This window comes from Varanus komodoensis, unplaced genomic scaffold (assembly GCF_004798865.1).
Source record: "Varanus komodoensis strain SLA01 unplaced genomic scaffold, ASM479886v1 scaffold72, whole genome shotgun sequence".
Taxonomy (NCBI): domain Eukaryota; kingdom Metazoa; phylum Chordata; class Lepidosauria; order Squamata; family Varanidae; genus Varanus; species Varanus komodoensis.
The window spans coordinates 412,077-432,860 of NW_025336374.1; the positions used below are offsets into that span (position 1 = coordinate 412,077).

The window sequence follows — 20,784 nt, forward strand, 5'->3', positions numbered from 1 at the left end:
ATCACTTCCCCATGGGCTGCACATCTGACAGACTTACTGCACACACATATTCGCTCTATAAGACGCACAGACATTTCCCCTTACTTTTGAGGGGGGGGAAAGTGCGCCTTAGAGAGCAAAAAATACAGTATTCAAGATGTGATGGAGCTGTTGGAGATTATCAAACCCACAAGCTACTGCCCTGCTGATCAATGTGGGAATCTTAAATGGATCTTCACAAACCAGAAATGTATAATTTCTGGAAATGTTGAAGCTATGGATTTTTTAAAAAGGCATATTATTTGGCTTTTTTAATTAAAAAATGAATTCTTCAGATAAAAAAAAATACCTATTTTAGTGCTTTTTGTAGATTTAAAATCACTTTGGTACAATCCTATCCAGTTTATTGTTATTTTAAAATTTTCATTACCACCCTACCATATGATCAGTTTATAACAATACAATAAAATCAAACAATGAAATACAAATCTCATTTTAAAAAAGCATTAAGATGAATTTTAAATAACTAAAACACACAGTAACACTGGCCTGTAGAAAGAAAATAACATTATCTAGGATGGGTAATTCCCTCAAGCCCCTGAATGGCTGAGTAAATCTTTAAAAGCTTTGGCATAAAGGACCATCTTCACCTGCTGCCAAAAGGATGACAAGTTTGGCACCAGGCAGGCCTCAATAGGGAGGCATAGATGAGAGGTCACCACAGAGAAAACCTTTCCCTTGGTGCCATTATCTGATCTTTCCTTGGAACTGGAACTCAGAGGAAGACTCCAAGTAGATCACACTTGGGTGAGGCATCCCAACATAGTCCCAAGCCTCTGCTCTGCATTTTTGCTAGGCAGTGCTTTTTGGACATTTAGAAAAGGTTTTTCAGATGAGGCGGGAAGGAGGCTAGAGTGGTTTTAGGATATCATATCCTGGCCAGTTTTCTTGCTTCTCACTGAAATGCCCCAACTACAAGGTTGCTTTCTTGACCTCAGAGAGCAGCTGGTGTGGTTCTTTCAATGCCAACTACAAGAGAGCAGTAGCAAGGTATCAGAACGCCAGTTTACAAATCTCAGGTTCCCAATCTTGGAGCTGGAAATTCAACTTGTCCTCTGGTCATCCGATACGAATTCTAGGAAACAGAGGATGATTTCCTTTGTCCTTTATGATTTTACAAAGTATTATGTATACCTTTGTTTGATCATTAAACTATCATTAAAATTTAAAACATTTGAAATATAATTGCATTTGTAAATACTGCTTAAGTAAACTATATTTTGATATAGTACACATGATAATTTTTAAGAAAAAGACATCACGTAATAGGATCCTGTTTTATTTTGACCAGAAGGAACTTCAGCAAGTAGCCCCTTAAACATCTGAAACAGCCTGAAGAATCAAGAAGACCTAGATGCAGAGGAAGACTAGTGCACAGCATCTGTTCTTACATTTGAGAATTTAGTTGGTGTACAGGAAGGAAGGAAGGTCTGAAGGAAAAGCTACTGAGAGATTACTCAACTGGATAAAAGCTAAATATGATTGTGATCCCCTTAGAAGGAAGGAAATTTCCACATATCAAATGACATGTCAGGGTGCTACTTGCAGGGTGGGAGAAGCAGCAGAGGCAAATTTGCTTCTTCTCCTTATACAAAATTTATCTTTAGCTGGGTCTCTGATACAATTTAGAGCAGGTATGCTGCTGAGGCTGAAGAGCCATAGAATTTCTCATATTCTGGCCTCTCTTCTCTGCTCCCTTCTCTTCTTTTCCTTCCCTCCTAGGTCCTAGTTGTGATCTTGAGAGGCATGCAAGGGGACACAATATTAGAACACAAGATTCCCTCTGCTAAAGTTGTAGCAGTGCACCCCCAATGCAGGGGTCTCCAGTGCAGTGCCCGCAGGCAATTCCACTGGCACCTGTAAAGGAGTCCTCAATGTGGCACCTGTTGACACACACAAAATGTCCCTCTTTTTTAATATGCATACATGGATATGTATGCATATCCATAGCAATGAGTATATATGAAGCACAAAACTTTCTACAAAAGCGTCAACAAAAGTGGACAAACTGTCCCAATGGATATCAATTTGAAGGTGATGTCTATATGCCACCCAATCAGAAACTGAAAGCATTGTAAAGCCCTTAGATTCCATTATAGGAGGTGAGTGTCTCTCCTTCCAATATTATACAATCATACAATAGAATAGTAGAATTTGAAAGGGCCAGAAGACCATCAGGTCCAGCTCCCTGCTCAGTTCAAGATTCCATCCCTCTCAGATAGCTGTCCAGTTGCATCCTGAATACCTGTAGTGTGGGAGAGCCCACAGCCTCCCTGGATAATTGATACCATTGTCATGTAGCTCTAATAGTCAGAAAATTTTCCTGATATCTGGCTGGAGTCTAACTTTCTGTAACTTGAGTCCATTATTCCATGTCCTGCACTCTGCTACAATCAAGAGGAGATCCTGTCCGTCCTCTTTGTGATAGCCTTTCAAGTAGTTATAGTGTGCAATTGTACCTCTCCCCAGTCTATTCTTGAAGCTAAACAAGTCCAGCTCTTTCAATCTCTCCTCATGGGGCTTTGCTTCCAGTCCCTGGATCATCCTTGTTGTCTTCTTCTGAAACCTTTCCAGCTTGTCTGCATCTTTCTTAAGCTATGGTGCCCAGAACTGGACACAGTACTCCAGATGAGGCCTAACCAGTACTGAGTAAAGGGGAACTAGTACTCCAATTGATTTGGAAGTGATACTTCTATTAATGTGGCCTAAAATAGTATTTATCCTTTTTGCAGTCACATCACACTGTTGGCTCATATACAGCTTGTGATCTACAGTACTCACAAGCTCCTTCTCACTTGCAGTATGGTTGAGCTAAGTATTCCCCATCCTTTAATTTGGTTTCTTTTTCCTAGGTGCAGAACTTTGCATTTGCCCCTTTTTGTTTAGTTGCAAAGTCATGCCCAACCCATTGTGACCCCATGGACGACACTCCTCCAGGCCTTCCTGTCCTCCACCATCCCCCGGAGACCACTTAAGTGCACGCCAACTGCTTCAGGGACTCCATCTAGCCACCTCATCCTCTGCCGTCCCCTTCTTCTTTTGTCCTCAGTTGTTTCCAGCACCATTTGTCCCTACTGAATGTCATTTTGTTGTTTTCAGCCCAGCGTTCCAACCTATCAAGATCGCCTTGAACCTTATTTCTGTCTTCCAGGGTATTAGCTGTCCCACCCAGTTTAGTGTCATCTGCAGATTTGTTAATCATTCCCTGCAGTTCCTCATCCAGAACCTTAATACAAGTTTTGAAGAGCTCCGGGCCCTTGATTGAACCCTGCAGTTGTGCACTTGTTATCTCTCCTCAGTTTGAGGAGGTGCCATTGATGCATATCCTTTGAATCTGATTCTGTTGCCAACTGTGGATCCTCCTGATAGTTGTCCCATTTAGCCCACTTTTGGCCAGTTTGCTTATCAGGATGTTGTGGGGCACTGTGTCAAAGGCTTTGCTAAAGTAAAGATATATTGTGTCCGCAGCATTCCAAAGTCTATCAGAGAGGACGGACCTTTATCGTATCATTGAGTTGTCAAAAGGGTTGGGAGAATCCATTTACATTTACCATTTATTAATGTCCAGGTAAATAATTTGAAGGAGCATATACATCAAGCCTGTTCCAGTGCAAAAGTTATCTGTGTAATAGCCTCCTTCCAAAATAAGGGACTATTGGATATTGGCCAAACATAAGAAGTATTAGCAGAATTGCACCACCAACAATCCATGCCTTATTTTAGGGATATTTGTGGGTTGTCTAACCTTAAGCCCACACCTGCTGCCTGAGGTTGTCTGACATGACAAGTTTGGTGTTGTAGGTTCCATGCAAAAATGGAATAAATATAGCCACATTATTTGCATATAGCAGTAGTGTGGTTTTCTGAACAGACAACTACAGCAAGAAATCTAGGCAGAACTGAGAGAAAATCTCTAGTAACAGGAATAATATTGCAAAGGTATATTATTAAATAAAAAGTGTCTTCCTTTTTGCAAAATGCCAAATTTGACCTGAAATATTTGGGGTACTGCCTATCTCATAATACCCTACATCTCTAATTCCTACAAATATGGAATCCAATGCTGACATAATCCAGTATGCTAATAAAGCCAGGCAGTGATCCACAGTAGGGTATCCAGCTTTAAATTAAGTTTGTTTATCTCCAGTCCATAACTGTGAACCTTACTGGGTGCTGTTGCCATCAGCAGATCTGTACTGTCATGGCTATCTTTGGTAGCAGAGGCCCATGAATCCCCAATACTACCAGTGGGGCCCCATGACCTTTCCTGTGGAGGAACCATGAGCACTGATTCTTTCAACCTTGCCACTGGTTTCTGCAGTCCCATCACTGGTTTCAGTGGCACAAGAATTGTTTCCTTCATTCCAGCCACCAGTTCCTACACTCCAGTTGACAGTTCCTACCACCAGCCACCTGTCTGCACCCAGTCTGCCCCATCTTGATCACCTTCCTTGCCATTCAACCAGTTCTCCTTGGATCAGGCTGATTATGCATCCAATTCAGAACAGCTGCCAATCTACAATGATCCAGTGTCCTCATCTCCAGAGAACATCATCCCTCTCCAAAGACCTGGGAAGGTTCTCTGAATAGGTCCTCTGAATGGCAACATTGATTGAGCTGGACACATAGCAACTCAGCAGACCGCCTGTGGACCAGATGTTGTGCAGACAGAGGGCATTGTGCTGGCCACCATTTCCTTTCTTCCCATGTGCCTTCATTCCATGAAGGAACCATGGAAGGCCCTGTCACAGCTGCAGTCAACATCACATGGTTTGGAGAGCCTGTGCTGCGTCCAGGAGGAGACCATCCCATTCCTGCTACATCATCCATGGCTGAATTTGGTTATTGTAGCGTCAGCACAGAGGGTGCACACCACCCCAGTGGATTGTGAGGGATGCCATTTGGACATCATGGCAAGGAGGGTCTATGCAGACCTAGGCCTCTGCATCTCTACAAGGCAACCATGAAAAGATACTAGGTCTTCCTATGGGAGAAAACATTTTCAGATTTAGGTAACCCTATGCAAATAATTTTGCATAGGAAATGCTTTCAGAAAATCATCCAGAATTTTTTCTAATTTGAAGTCTTATCACAAGGCACAACAGTCTCCAGGCGTCTGTCAGGACTGTCTTACGTGCGTTCCTCTGAAATGCTAAGACTAGTCCTATGAGTTTTCAAATGGTTGTTATTAGCCTTACTATCTCAGAATCCTTGAGTAGGAGGGAAGGCTAACTCCAAGCTTGTGAAATTTACTCTCCTACTAAAATTTACTCTCCTACTAAAAACAAAAAGATTGTCAACTATAGCCAGGAAAAGAATGGGGAAAGAGCTGAACCCCCTTGGGTCATGAGAATATTGTGAATTGCCCAAAGATTGCTGTGAACTGCTCAGAGTGCTTGAGCTATTGGGCAGTATAGAAATAAAGATAATGACAGCATAAGAAGAATCATGCTGCAACAGGTCAAGTGTCCACCTAGTCCAGTGCTATGTTCACACAGTGGCCAACCAGCCACTCACCATAGGTCAACAGCACCTTCCCACTCATGTTTCCCAGCATGCCAAGTCTATAGGCATAATACCTCTGTTTCTGGTGGTAGCATAGAACCATTAGGGCCAGTCACCCTTGATAGCCTTGAATAAATTCGTTGAATCACCTTTCAAAATCCACCTAGGTTGGTGGTCATCACTATTTACTATGGAACTGTGTTCCATAGTAAATATACTGTGTCATCAAGTACCTTTTACCTGTTCTGAATCTTTTACCAAATCAGCTTCATGGGATGAACCTGGGTTCTGGTGTTATGAGAGAGGGAGAAAAAAAAGGTCTCACTATGTTTCTCCTTATTAACCCTTTTCCTAAGCTAAACAATCCTAGCTGTACCCATTCCTCATAGAAGAGTTGCTTCAGCCATTTTGCTGCACAACCAAGTTCACCATCTGCTGTTGCCTTCCGTGGTGGCAAAAGCTGCTTGCACTGTGCATGGGACTCAATTCCTTGTGAGTGTGCCCATAGAAACTCAGACTCTGTGCTGCTTCCAGGTAGACTAGAGTCCAGGGAGCCAAGCCTAGCAAATCTGACAGAACCTGAACCCAAATGATTCCTCACATATCCCTAGGTATGAAAGTTGCTTCCTAGTATAAGATTATAAGGCAAGTTTCTAGTCAGAATTCATTAGATTGTCTGATTTAGTAGAAAGGGGGAACAATTCCAGGAAATGTCTGGGAAGCAAACAAGTGCTTTTCAAATGCAAATTTGTCATCAATGCCTTTCCATTATCTTCTATAAATAATGAAAAACATCATGGTTCATGCAGTTTTTATCTTGAATGGAAGGTGTTTGAATTTACATGTTTCCAGTTAATAAAGAATTGGTCTTGTCTCAACAAGGATCAGCTCAGTTGTACCAATGGTGCAAGCAGTTAAAAGTGTTTCAATCCTGGATGCACATCTTTTTGAATAAGCACCATTGCTGACCTGGTACTTGTGTTGGAGGTTATGCAACTAATATCAAAAAGAAAACCAGTATTCTCATTCTTTAAAACAGATAAACAAAAATAAATTGCATAGACCTACAAATGTCTTATTCTTCAATCTCTGGGCATACTTTTGTTAATTGATAATCAAAGTTATAGCTAGTAGCAATCATCATGGTTGTAGAAACTATGGGTTAGGATTTTCTATATCCATGCACATGTCCATGGACTGCTTGCATGCAGCAATCACAGTGTTGTGAGAATTTGTGCTCTTTGGAAGTTTCTAAGCTTCCCTGATGTTTCTAGGCACTGCTTGGAAGAATCCTATTGATTGTGCCCTTAGTGATTAGAAACCCCTAAACTCAGAAGTGTCCAGTCATCCAAGGCAAGACGGAAGGAGCACTGGAAGCAATTTTTGCCTCATTGTCCTCCCACCTGGCAGATTGTGCTTGTTGAGCTTTGTATCCCATCTTGCATAGGGCACGTTGGAGAGGAAAGGAAGGAGGCTGGAAGGGGCTCAGGTTACATTGTATTCTGGCCCCTTTGGTCTCCTCTTATTTCCAACCTCCAGAACACTATGTTTCTGACCTCAGTGGGGCAGCTAATGTGGTTCTCACTGCACTGGATGCAAGGGGTCAGCAGCTGTTTTTCTGACTCGCCCTTTCTAAGATTTGAGTACTATCTCTGACTCTAGGATTGCTCTCTCCAGGCACAGAGAGATATACAGTGGTACCTTGGTTCACAAACTTAATCCGTTCCAGGACTCTGGCCGTGACCCAAACTGGTCGTGAGCCAAGTTAAATTTCCCCATAAGGTTCAATTTAAATAAAGTTAATCCGTTCTGTAACTATTTTTTTTTAATCAGAAAAATGTGAAGCAAAGTGACAAAGCGTGCTGGGGGAGGAGAGACAGGCACGAATGCGGGCGCGCTCAGGGGAGAGATGGGCGCAAATGCGGGTGTGCTCGTGGGGCGGGGAGATGGGCATGATTGTGCTGGGGGCAGTGGGGGGAGATGGCCGAGATCGCGGTTGCACTCGTGCAGGAAAGGCAGCCGCAATCACGGGCGCACTCATGCAGGAAGACTGGCGCGATCTTGGCCATCTCCCCCCCCCCACCCCCAGCACGATCGCAGCCATCTTCCCACTCAGGGTGGGGGAGATGGCAGCGATCGCGGTCACCACCCAATGTGGGGTTTGCGGCCTGAGTCAAATTTTTAATGAAATTTTTGTTTGCAACCCGATTTGGTCATGAACTGAGGCGTTTGTGAGCTGAGGTACCACTGTACTTGATTTACATCTGTTTTCCATTTGTACTTTATGTATTGCTTAAAGCTGATGTAATTAAGATCTACTGATTTTACAACAGAATAGGGCTTTTATTTTAGTGACAGCACACTTCAACTATATATGGCTATTACATACTGTTTTAGAAGATGGCACATGATGCATTGTTTAAATAGATAAACTACTCTTTGTTTATAAGTTATGTCAAGTTACGTTAGAATGGCCACGAGAACACAGTTTCATGCAATACTTTGTATTTTTCCTCTTAAAACATGGAATGCTAATTTGGGTCTACACATGCAAAAGCATCAGTTGAAGACTATGGCAACCAAACTTACTAGAAGGCTAATAATTAATGGGCAGAAAAGTAAAAGATCAGAAGTAATGTCCATGTTTTCCATTTAGCAGATGGACTTCCAGGAGAAGATCATATAGTTCAGGAGTCCGCAACATGCTTTGTACTGAAAAGGCCCCAGGTTCTACATCCTGCTAAAAAAGGTCTCAGATAGCAGAGCTGGGAAAGACTTTTATTGTCTGAGACCTTAGGAGAGCCATTGCCAGAAAAGGGAGTGCTGGGCTACATGGGCCAGTGCTCTGATTTAGTACAAGGCAACTTTCATGTATTTAGGTATTGTGGTGACAGATACAGGCTAGTGTCTTCTGGATCAAGGGGCTAAGTCTCTGTAATGGAGACTTAATGGAGCCTGTAATGGAGACTCTGTAATGGAGACTAGTATGGAGCCTGTAATATATATAGTACATGGCTGCCATTGCATAACAATTAGAATGACAACTTTAAAATTAGGCTGCATTTGAGAAAGGGTTATGAATTCCATTTTAAGAGATAAATATAACTTTTGTAGTATTGTACTTTTTTCTGCCCACTCCTCCATCAATTGGAACAAAGTAGATCAGCCCATCTCCTCTTCACTGCTCTGCTCTGCTCTTGCATACAGTTCTGGTCCTCTATCTTGCTCAATGTATTTTGAGAGGAATAAAGTACAGATAGATGTTTAGGATGGGGATATAGCAGTACAGCTTGATAACTTAAGTGTTACAATGGGAAATTAGGGACTGGTATGTTTGATTTCCCATTGTTTGATTGATTTCTAGTAATCAGGTGCAAATTTTAAAGATCAGTGTGTACTGCTCATGTCCAGGATGTTCTATACCTAATGTCTGAACTTAAACTAGGAAAAAAGAAAACACAACATATGAGAGTATGTGGATGCTGTATTGTACCAGCATGAGTTTGGAGAATTTGCATGTTTTGCAATGCACAGTGCATCCATTTTCTAAGGTGAAAGCCCCAAGAGACACCAGCAGTGTCTTGGCCTCAGCCACATCTCCGCATATGATAAGACTAATCAGTGTTATTCAGCAGTTTAAATTTTAGAGTAAGAAGGCAAGATGGCAAGTATGCTATCATCAACCACTACCACCTACAAAAATATTTTCTCCTCCTCTAAGTGTTGTTTGTTATGAATAACAGCCTTATAATTTCCTCTAACAAGTGCAATCTAATCACCAAGCTGCTTTCTAGGCTAGAACATCCAAATTGCTTCAGTGAAGGTTTCTTGAAGTCTTATTTTAATTTTGCATCTTAATTTTTTTCCTTGTCTGTGCTAGTTACTCATAGTGAAACTGACTCTGACTGCTGTTAATCCATCTCTTGGACAGAAAGGATTTTTGAATGAGTCACCTTGAACTCAGAAGTTATCCAAAAGATAGTTTCATTCTCCTATGTTTAGCAAGTGGGCAAGGCATGATTTTGTTAACAAATGTCAATTCTTTCCTTTTTGCTTACAGAGCTGGGAATTCTTTTAAATTGTTATCTAGATCTCAGGGCAAAGGCTGCCAGAGGTGAAAGAGGTGGATTGGTTCCTGGTCATGCCCGGTGGAAGGAGGGGACCCAGCCGGCAGCAGCTAAGCCGTTCAGCTTTGCCTTCTCTGCAGACGTTGGTTGGTGGGAACTGTGGCAACGGCACTGGTCTGAGAAATAGGTGAAGTGAAAATGTAACATGGTGGGCTTGAATCTGGGAAGTAGAAATCATAGGTCTGGTTTGCACAGAACAGTGACCCATCGCATGAGTTGAATATGAGTTGTCATTTAATCATTGCTTTTTGTTGAATCATATGTTGTCAATATCTGCAAATTTATTAATCATGAATAACGCAGGAAGAGAACCCATGGTTTGCTGTTGGGTTATGAACTCTGATTAACAACTTGGAGTTAAAGCACAGTACAGGATGTGCAGGTAGCAACAACCCATGGGTCAGTGGCAAACCATATTCAACCCTCTGGGTAGTCATTATGTGGAAGACAAGTCCTATAAGTTAATTGTGGTGTGCATTCAGCAGTTGGTGTACAATTAGTAGTCAGGTTAACCCAAAATTTATTTGGGTTATTTAACCCAAAATTAACCTATAGTGTCTGGGTTGGGAGGTTCTGTGGCAGTGCCAAGTTTGCCCAGTATGCTTAGCATTACACTGCTTCAAATCACAGATTAATTAAACCACACGTTGTCACTGAACAGCCCCATTGTCAGCAGACCTATGTGAGAATTATGTTATTACTTTGTTCTTTATAAGCCATCCAGAGACATTTTAGTAATGGGACAGCATAGCAAAACTATAAATAAATAAATAAATAAATATTAGTTTTTATCCTTCTCAGAAGGCATTAAGGCTACAGGAGAAAAGCAAGCAAGAATTGTATCACCCTAGTAGTTATCAGGACTTTGTTCTAGATGTGGAAATAACCAAAACTTGGACTAGGGCTATTTCCAATGTTGGTGCTTGCCATTTTCATCCTGTGTGATGTTTGAAAAATGTCCTAATGAGTAATTCCCCTATGCAAAGGCAGCAATTTGCAGCCCTTTGTCAAGATCAGACTAAGGGCTATATAGAGTTAAACACACCCGTACTGTGCCATTGGGATAGCTGTGAGACACATGGCATTTTGGCTTTTTAAAGTTAATGAATATTCATTGTACTACAGTGGCTAAGTTGTGAACTGGTAAGTACCCAGTTCAGACCTCTCTTCTGTCATTTATTTATTTAATATCCTGCCTTTCCTCGAAGGCGCTCATTGCAACATGCATGATCCTCTAGCTCCATGTCATCCATTGCAGTAACTCTGTGATGTAGGATAAACAAAGTCAGTGACTGACCTAGAGTTGTGAGTCAGCTTCATGGTGACATGAGAAGTAGAGCTATGATTTTCCAAGCCTACAGTTCAAACAAGGTGACCTTGGACAAGTAATTATCTCTCCGACCTACATCTCTGGTGATTACATTACCCTGTGTTATAGAGGAATTGTAAGAATCTTTTAAGAACGTTTATGTGAAACAATCTAAGCATTCTAAATTCCAAAGTCAGTTGTAGATGTTTGAGCTGTAACAACATGAAATATCCCAGGACGTTGGCAAGAATTACAGATGTGGTTTCTTTGTTTCAGGAATGGTAGTGCTGTCAACCTCTCTGCCCCTCCTATCACAGCTTTGATTACTCCTGAGCCTGTGCGACACTGCCGAATCCCAGAGCTGCCTGTGGACGGGAATCTTCTGTTTGAATTCCTCTTTTTCATTTACCTGCTGGTGGCCCTTTTTATTCAGTATATTAATATTTACAAGACTGTGTGGTGGTATCCATACAAATACCCTGCCTCCTGCACATCATTGGTGAGCCCATCTTTTTGACTTTTCACAGTTCTTTTAGATTAGGAATGTTCATGTATTATTTCTTGGTTGCTTAGTTCATTAATATCTACACATAGCACCAGGCAGCAATAAATACCTTTTGCAGTAACACAGAAAAGAACAAAGGATCTGAGAATAAAATGCAAGGGTCTTCTATAGAAATTATGGTGTAAAGGTGGAAGGAAGGTTGAGTTCTTCTTCGTGGTCTCTATGCATCGTGCATATGGGCTCTGCACCTTCACAGTGCTTGTTGTCAGGAAGATTTTCCTAGCTCAGCAAAAGTTTTGGCGGGAGCCTTGTCTCCTCTCCCTCTAATATAAATAGGAGGGGGTCCTGCTATTTTCCCCAGTTCTTTTCCAACCACCATTTGTGTGCTTTGGGATTTTTACTAGACCCCTCCTTCTCCTCACAATTGTTCATATAACGCTTACCCTTTCCAAAATAAACCCCTTTCTATTGTCACTTTTCTTCTTATTTCTTCCTGATTGCTCTTTCTGTGGCCTTTTGGAAAATGCACCCACTAAATTGCCTTCCACTCTGCTTGTTTTGCCTTGGTGAGGACCACCAAGTCAAATCTTGTCCCCACTGCCAGGCTTTCACACAGCAGGTCTGTAAAAAATTGGGCAGAGTGCCTGAAGATGAAGATGTGGAGCTGCACACTCATGGTTGTCGAATTGATCACTTCCATGCTTCATGGGCACCTATTGACTTCTCAGGCTTCATCCTCCTTCATAAAGTGCTGTCAGTGGCCACTGGGGCTCCACCAGCCACTCCATCTGCTTTGACATTGGCTAAGTGCCCTCACAAGCAGGAGAAGAAGCAGGCAAAAAAGTCCTGCAAAATGGTGGAGGAACTGAAGATGGCAACCAGAAGGGGAAGAAAAACCCTCAAAGCACCCTCCACAGCTCTCACCAACCATACGGTCAATTGCCTATTCCATCAGCAGCCCCAGCTACTTCTTTCATGCCAGCCCTGAGATTTACCAGGCTGCCTACTCCAGCAGTGATTCCCAACACCGGCCACCTTATCCAGCCTAACTGGGTGAATGGAACCATCTGCATCCCATTCCTTCTCTGAAGGGGAGATTCGGGACACACCACCTCATACCTCTCCACTGAGGTCAGCATCCTTGAGAGGCCATCAGCTGCCATTCACTTATCTGGTTGCTTGTCTGCACTGTGGGGCTGTTTTGCTGGCTCACTCCCATATGACCACCCGGCAATCAATGGAATGGTCAAGATCACCATCACACTGGGGCCATGAAACATACTGGGCTCCTCTGCCTCCAAGCATTCCATATCATCCTTGGTAACTACACATGGGAGCCACCTACATACCAGCCACAGGAATCCTGGGCCACGACGCCTCTGATTCTGCCACCAGTCACAGCCACCTTGACGCTAAGCCACCAACCGATCTCCCAACCATCTGCACCACTCTGACCATTACAGCCTCCACTGCTGCAAATACCATCTTTGTCATCTGGGTGATGATGTTGCTCGGATTGGATACTCAGCAACGTACAGAGCCTACAGTAGATGCATTCTACAATGTTGTCCAGGTGGAGAACTCCGTGCTCCATGGCCATCCCATTCCTTCCCCCATTCCTCCAATCCATGAAGGAACCATGGAGGCACAACTGCAGCCGATAGCATGTCGTTTGGAGAGCCTTTACTGGGTCCAGGAGAGGGCATCCCATTCCTGCTACACCATCCAAGGCCCAATTGTTTCATCTTAGGGTCGTCACGATGACAGTTGCAGCAGGAGCACACCATAGCAGCTGACTGAGGGAAGGTGGCTTGATGCTCTGGCAAGGAAGGGCTACATGGCAATGGGGCTGGGCCTGCATATCTTTAGCAACGATGGGGTGATACCAGGTGTTTCTCTGGAAGAAAATGGGTGCCCTAACCAAGTTTCTGCCTGAACAGCAATGGGAACTGGCTGGGGTATTCCAATTGGAAGCTATCTATCAGTCCAGGTAGCAGATAAACACCACACACCATCACATGAACTGTGACTCTAGGACCCTTGTTGGTCCAGTGACCATTCTGAGGCATGCATGGCTCAGAGCAGCACGTCTCTTCCAGGAGGCAGGGTCCAGGAGGCCAGGGCTACAGCAAGAAGGATGGGCTTTGGTCCCACTCAGCCACTGAGAGCACGTAAATGTCTTGGGAGGGGATCCTCTTTTCAAAGCCACACTCCTTTCCACTTCCAACAGCATCAACCACCAACCCAGCAGCGTCAGCAGGATGCCTCTTGGTTCCAACAAACTGCTAAAAAGCACCAGGATACCAAGAGGTACCACAGCTGAATCCTTTGGCAAATCAGCCTTCCTTCCTTGGCATCAATTTGGTTCAAGGACTTCCTCTCCAACTACCTTCTCAAATGGGAAGCAGTAACATCAGATGAGTGGGTTCTTTCCATTGTGGAGAAGGGATATATTGAATTTGACACCCTACCAGCACTTTGGGCCAAATGCTTGATTTCACCTTCCCCTGTTCAGACAGAAGAGGTCACCACAGTATTGTCAAAGGAGTGATTTGTCCTGTTCACTCATCTGTTACCATTTCTTTTCATAGAATAGTAGTGTTGGAAGGGGCCACGAAGGCCATCAAGTCCAACCCCCTGCTGTTGCAGCACACCAAGTTACACCATATCACTCAGATGCCTGTCCAGTTTCTTTTTCTCTAGTGTGGGAGAGCCCATTACTTTCCTAGGCAGCTGGTTCCACTGTCGTATTGCTCTGACAGTGAGGAGGTTTTTCCTGATATCTAGCCTGAATCTGGGTTGTCACAGCTTGACTTGATTATTCCGTGTCCTGCTCTCTGGTATCACCAAAGAGAGATCTTGACCTTCCTGTTTGTGATACCCTTTGAGGTATTTATTGGGGGCTATCATGTCCCCTCTCAGTCTTCTCAAGGCTGAACGTGCCCAGTTCCCTTAGTCTCTCCTCACAGGGCATTGTTTCCAAACCTTGGATCAGTTTTGTTGCCCTCCTCTGGACCCTTTCTAATTCTTGGTGTTTCACTGTTCCAAAGCAGGATGGCAGCCTCCATCCCATATTAGACCTGTGAGGCATTAACTTTTTCATTCTGCACAAGAAGTTCTCCATGGTCTCCCTACAAAATCTTCTTTTGCACCCGTGCCAAGGGGACTGGTTTGCCTCAATTGATTTAAAGGACACTTATTTCCATGTGTCCATCCACATGAACTACCATCACTTCCTAAGATTCCAGAACTAGGGACAAGACTTTTGGATTTTTGGTCTTCCCATTCAGACTCTCCATAGCTCCATGGAGGTTTACAAAATGTATGGCCGTGGTATGTACACATTCCTGCTTAGTCACACTGTCCTGGGAGGAACTGTTAATTTCAATTCAAGAAACTTGCAATCTCTTGGATGGAATGGTATTCTGCATTAACAGTGAGAAATTTCTTCTTCTCCCTTCTCATTCAATTCTGTACACCAGAGGACATTTGGAATCAGTGACAGCTTGAGTATACCTCCCATGGGATTGGATCTTAACCATTATTGCTTCTGTTTTCCACCTCCAACTCAAACCCCGGACCACCATTCAGAGGATACAACCAAGCGGTACCCAGATACTCATACATGGCTTCCATGTTGTCCAGTTCATGAGATTGCGAATGCAACCCCTACAGCTCTGGTTTGTCCAAGCCTACTGATCACTATGGGACTCAACCAGGAAGTGTTTACTGTTCCTCCATTCCATCGGAATAAATCCCTACTGGTGGTTCAGTGAGCACAATTTGACAAATGGGATTGCCTTCGCCCCAGCAGAACTGTCCCTGGCTTTAACAATGGACCCATCCCTCCACAGATGGGGAGCCCACTGCATGGGCAGCAAGGCCCAAGGACTGCAGACTGAATGAGACCAAAAACAGCACATAAACTACTTAGAACTCCTAGGGGTCCAAAAAGTCCTATTTGCCTTTCAGTTTATCCTCAAAGGTAGACATGTTCAGATAGAACATGACAGTGTTGTTGTTGGATGCTATCCAAACAAGCAAGGAGGTACTCCTTTCTTAAATATAACTGAATCAACTGTAGAAATATGGGACTGGTGCATAACACTCAAGATCATTGTAGCCATCTACTTGGCCAGAATTCACAAGACAGAGGGTGCCCTAAACAGAATACCTTATGAAATTCATGAATAGGAACTATACCGGGATGTTGGACAAATCTTTTCGAATCCTGAGGAACCCCATCTGTGGATCTGTCTCTGACACCATCAAACATGGTATGCAAGGCATTCTTCTCCTGCATTCTGCTTTCTTCGATGATGGATTGGAGCATTGCTTTACCTCTTTCTGCCCTTCCCTCTGTTTATAAGAGCTCTTGCAAAAATCTGAAGGGACAGAGCCAGCTGCATTCTGGTGATCCCATGGTGACCCTATCAACCATGGTTTGCTCACTTCCTCCATATATTGAAACACGGGTTCTTCCAACTTCCAAGAACACCAGACATCATCTCCCAGAATTGCAGGAAGATTCTCCATCCAGACACCAAATCTCTTTGTCTGATGGCATGGAGGATTATCACATAAACAATGACAACTCTCCACCCCAATATGCAAACCATATTAGATCAGCATTGTGACCTGATACACACCATTCCTACACAAAGTGGAATGTGTTCAAAAGCTTTGCAAGGAAAGAAGCCTTTGATTCATTCCAGACCTCCATCCTCCAAATCCTAACCTATCCACACACTTCATACCACTCTACTAAAACCATCATCTGTAAAGGTTTACCTTCCTACCATTTCATCATTTCATGGATTGGTCAAGGGTTTCTGTCTTCTTTCAGCCTCTCTCCCGATAGTTCCTGAAAGCACTACACAACCTCAAGCCACCTGTCCATTGTTGTGCCAGGATGGAGTCTGTAGTTCTTCATGCACCAACAAAGCATTTGAAGCACTTGTCGCTTCATTACGATGCAAATCAGGACTGCCCCTCTCCCCATTTCCAAGGCCCAAATGTTGGTCTCCTTTTTGCTGGGGAAAATGGAGAGAGCTCCTCCTACTTATACTAGAGGGAGAGGGAGTAGGGCTCCTGCCAAAACTTTAGTTGAGCTAGGAAAGTCTTCCCAACTACAGGCAACATGCAGGTGTAAAGCCCATATGTGTGAATGCACAGATGACCACTTGAAGAATATCAGTTACAGGCAAGCAACCTTCCTTTATCTTGTTTACTGTGTAGGCCAAGGGGTGGGCCCTGTGCATCCTTCCAGATGTGAGGTGGTCAGCGTCAATGCAGCCAAAGCCAGCATTGCCAATGAATAAAGCATGATAGCAGCTGCAGTTCAATGTCTGGAAAGCTACAAGTTGCCTACCTCGATGTAGGTTTTGAAAATGAGCAAAACTTCTGTGGAAGCATACACAGCAAGAGTATATTATCTGCATCCAGACACATTATAGTCCTATGCTGATTTGTTTTCTGCCCTTCACCACAGCCAGTTAAATCTATTTGCATTGTATGGTTTTCTGAACTAAGTTTTTAAAATCATATTAATATCGTGCTGAGTGCTGAAGATGTGCAGGAAAGATTCTGTAACATTGAGGATGAAGTTAGTATCTACTAGAAATTGTTCAGTGCTCCTTACGAACCTTCAGCAAACATGCTATCCACCATGCCCTATGAGGAGAGACAGAGAAGTGGGCACGTTCAGCCTTGAGAAGAGGAGACTGGGGGTGTGGGGCAGGGACTTGATGTCCTCTATATGTACCTCAAAGGCTGTCACAAAGCGGAAGGTCAAGATCTCTTCTTGCTGATGACAGAGTGTAGCACACGGAATAATCAAGTCAATCTGCGACAACCCGGATTCAGGCTAGATATCAGGAAATGTTTCCTTACTGTCAGAGCAATGCGGCAGTAGAACCAGTTGTCTGGAGAGGTCGTGGGCTCTCCCTCACTAGAAACATTCAAGGCGAAACTGGACTATCTTCTGAGTGGGATGGTGTAACTTGGTGTGCTGCAACAGCAGGGGGTTGAACCTGATGGCCTCCAAGGGTTCTTCCAACTCTATTCTATGATTCGTGCTTTTCCCCCCAACCATGTGGCTTTCTTTTTCTGGGTGTTTTTAAAGAATGCTTTTGTTATATCAAATTCTTGAAGGAAAAAAATATGTTATATCATTGTACCTGCACATGGTACCCATAAGGAATTCACAGTGGGATTGCCTGGGTCACTTGAGGATGTACAACACCTTTAGTTGCCACTCTGAATATGCAGTTTCCACTCCTGGATGTAATAGCATGTGAACCTCATGAGTATGGGTTACATGAGGTTGAAACAATCCTCATGTAACTCGTGGTCTGTTTTCAGGAACTAATGGTTGCAGATTAAATAATCCACAACAAGCTGCAGTACATTGTTCAGAGCCGTCCATTTTCTTGTCCCAGCATTATATCTTCCTTCATGGAGAACTGTTGATTTTGTTGGCAACTTGTAGAATTTTCAGTGAAATCTTAAGTGGCCCACTGAACTTAGGACTGGGAACTTATCTGAAGAGGCCCTCTCTCCTGAATTCTGAGAAGACTTTCTGTCTTAATGGCAGGACTCTGTTTATATGAGCCCCATGCTGCCTTAAAAACATATGCACAAAATAAAATGCAGCTATTTTAGATCTTGGGAGAGTTAGAGAGGAACTTGTCATAGGACAAGCCTCTAAGTAAGAGGCTTTGTTTTGTAAGCCACCCCGAGGCTTTTTGCAAATGGGGCAGCATAAAAATGTTCTAAATAATAATTAATAATAATAAATATAATAATATTAATAATAAGTCTTGACAGAATGATTGTGAGGCAACCGGGAAAGGTTGGTTCAATCGAGTTGACAAAGGTCAAATTAATACTCTTGCTCCCTACACACACTCTGTGAACTCTTTGCACACTCTGTGGCAGAGAAGAACAAGCACATCCTTCTGGACCTACTGTTCCAGCCTAGGGTACTTTTTCTTCCTTTATACTATTCTTATATCCTTGTGATTAGTGGAAAACCATCTCTATTGCTGTCACAAAGCTTGTGAGTCTCAGGGACTGTTAGGAGTCCATGGGAAAATGGATGATGGGCATCTTTTCAAATCCTCTTACCAGTCTCTGGAGATCACCACCAGTACTAGAACAAGACCTTTTCCCACTCTAATTAGGGAGATACCGATATTTTGCCTGTAACCATTTCAGGGAAATGGACAAGTATTCCTGCAGATATCTCCCTTGTTCTCCTTACAGGAACATTCCAGGTCCTAAGATCATTGTTGCTTATGTAGCCATTAAAGGCCCTGCTCATTATAAACTTGGGACTCCCCCAAGATTCTTACCTAAGCAGACTGTAGAGGAGAATGGCACCACACGAAGGGATTAGATTGGTTGGATTTCTTTCTGCATGCTTTGAGATAGCACAAGAGGCCTAGGAATAATTCATCAGTGACCTCTAGATCTTCACATTCAACCAGACAAAGAAACTCAGAACATCCTGTTCAGGGCTTGTGAAGTGGTCAAGCATCTCTCCCAGTCCTCTGAACTCTGGATGGCTTTTCACAGCAAGATTAAGCCTCTAAAGAGTGTTTTGCTTTTGTAAAGCTTGGCCAGAGCTGTGGAATTGCTACAGTTTGATGGGAGACCTTCCTCAAGCTATTGCTTCTAAAGAAGCAGCACTTGACAGGAATTGCATCCGTGTTGTCAGGTCATGGCCCTGACAGCATTTGATATAGCTTAAATCTAATTGGTGCCTAGATGGGAACTGCTTAGGAACCACATATATGCTGCTTTGAGTCCAGTCATGGAATAAAAGTGGGCTATTAATGTACTAAATAAATAAGAATTCTTCCAGCTCACTTCTTCCAGTTTACTTCATTGATAATCTTCATAGAGACTGAGTGATGCCTTCTAAAGGTAAGTAATGTGACTGCTTCTTCAACAAGTTTTACTGACTTTTGGGAAAACTTATGCACTGCTGTCCATTCCCAGAGTAGATACTCCAGTCACCACCTTGATATCTAAACTATTTTTTCCATCTGAACTGACAAGTTGCCAAACATATGGCAAGACAGAAGGCTGCATTCTGCGCAGTTTTGACAGCTCCTCCACATGGTCCTTTTAGTAGTGGTGGTTGTAAGCGTTTGGGTTAAGGAAGCGCTAGAGAGGGCTTCTTGACTAAGGAACAGTGAAAATACACAGGAAAGAATTCCTCTCTATCTGTGTTATGTCCTTTGGCTAGGGGTCAGGTCTTTGACCCCCAACTTCATTGCCAGAAGAAACTTATAACTGTGAACACAGAAGTGGAGGGAAGTATGTGTTGATGCCAAGTTTAAAGGCAAACTTAATGTTTTGCCAAAGGCAAGGGTTCTGTTTGGATCCAGAAGCAATAAACACACAAGTGGGTTAAAGTCTAAAGATTTTATTCTAAAGCAGGCACAATAGTACAAGTAGGTACAATAACATGAAAAAATACACAATACCAAGCAAGCTGACTTTCCTTAATCCATTGTTGGGAGCCCCCTTGGCGACAACAAGGAATACCCCAATTTGGCTGGTATGCAGCACCTTCCCCCAGTTCGGTCTGCATCAAAACTCTCCTTTCCCCCCAGTTAGGTCTGCATAGAAGCTTCCTTTCTCCCTGGTCAGGTCTGCATTGAAGCTCGCCTTGGGTGGAGCTGCGAGGCTTTTTATCCTAAATTTTAGAGTGCCACATGCTGTAGAATACTGCATGCTATTCAAAGCAGTTAATTGGTCACACCTGCTGTCTGCAAGTCTCATGGTTATAAGTTCCACTGTTTACATTTTTCTCCTGCATTCCAAGGTCGTACCATCCTAATCAGCCACCAGCTTAGAATAACGCACTTTTGCATGCTGGAGAGCCTCTACTGAGTTTTAGGAGGCTCTGTTCTTAAGGTAGAAGGAGAGAGATAGGAATAGAAGGAGCAATTGTGTTACACCACCCTATCTCCTCAATATACAATAGTCTTCCAGTGGTTTTCCTCTACATTTAACCAGTATTTTTATTTCTGTGAATTAGTTCTGGAATCTGTTGAAAGTGGTTTTGGTAAACATTAAAGGCAAGCAATGGTTTTCTCCAGCTCACTGAAGAAACAAGTTATTTTGCCCCACTACTGCAAGACAGGCAACAAGTCTCAATAAACGGATTGCAAACTGAATGAAATAGTTGTTGGTAGATTTTGGCCGGTGTCAGGACTATGGGACAAACAAGCAGTAGCTGCCTGCCCGACTTTCTGAAAACATATTAGCTGGAAATCTTCATTTTG

General features: G+C 43.1%; 1 protein-coding gene across 7 annotated transcripts in view; it reads left to right on the forward strand.

The window, feature by feature from the left end:
• The window catches only part of TMEM39A (transmembrane protein 39A), a 38,515-nt gene that overhangs the window by 2,760 nt on the left and 14,971 nt on the right, over nucleotides 1-20,784 (forward strand). For 3 of the 7 annotated variants that reach the window (XM_044452393.1, XM_044452391.1, XM_044452387.1), the window contains 2 exons: nucleotides 9,605-9,798; nucleotides 11,257-11,479. In XM_044452393.1, coding sequence (XP_044308328.1) covers nucleotides 9,686-9,798; nucleotides 11,257-11,479 — 336 coding nt within the window. In that variant the 5' untranslated portion in view covers nucleotides 9,605-9,685. Of the gene's footprint in view, nucleotides 1-3,190; nucleotides 6,037-6,124; nucleotides 6,156-9,604; nucleotides 9,799-11,256; nucleotides 11,480-20,784 lie in introns of those variants that run through there. The other 4 variants (XM_044452389.1, XM_044452390.1, XM_044452392.1 and 1 more) reach the window with 4 other exon arrangements.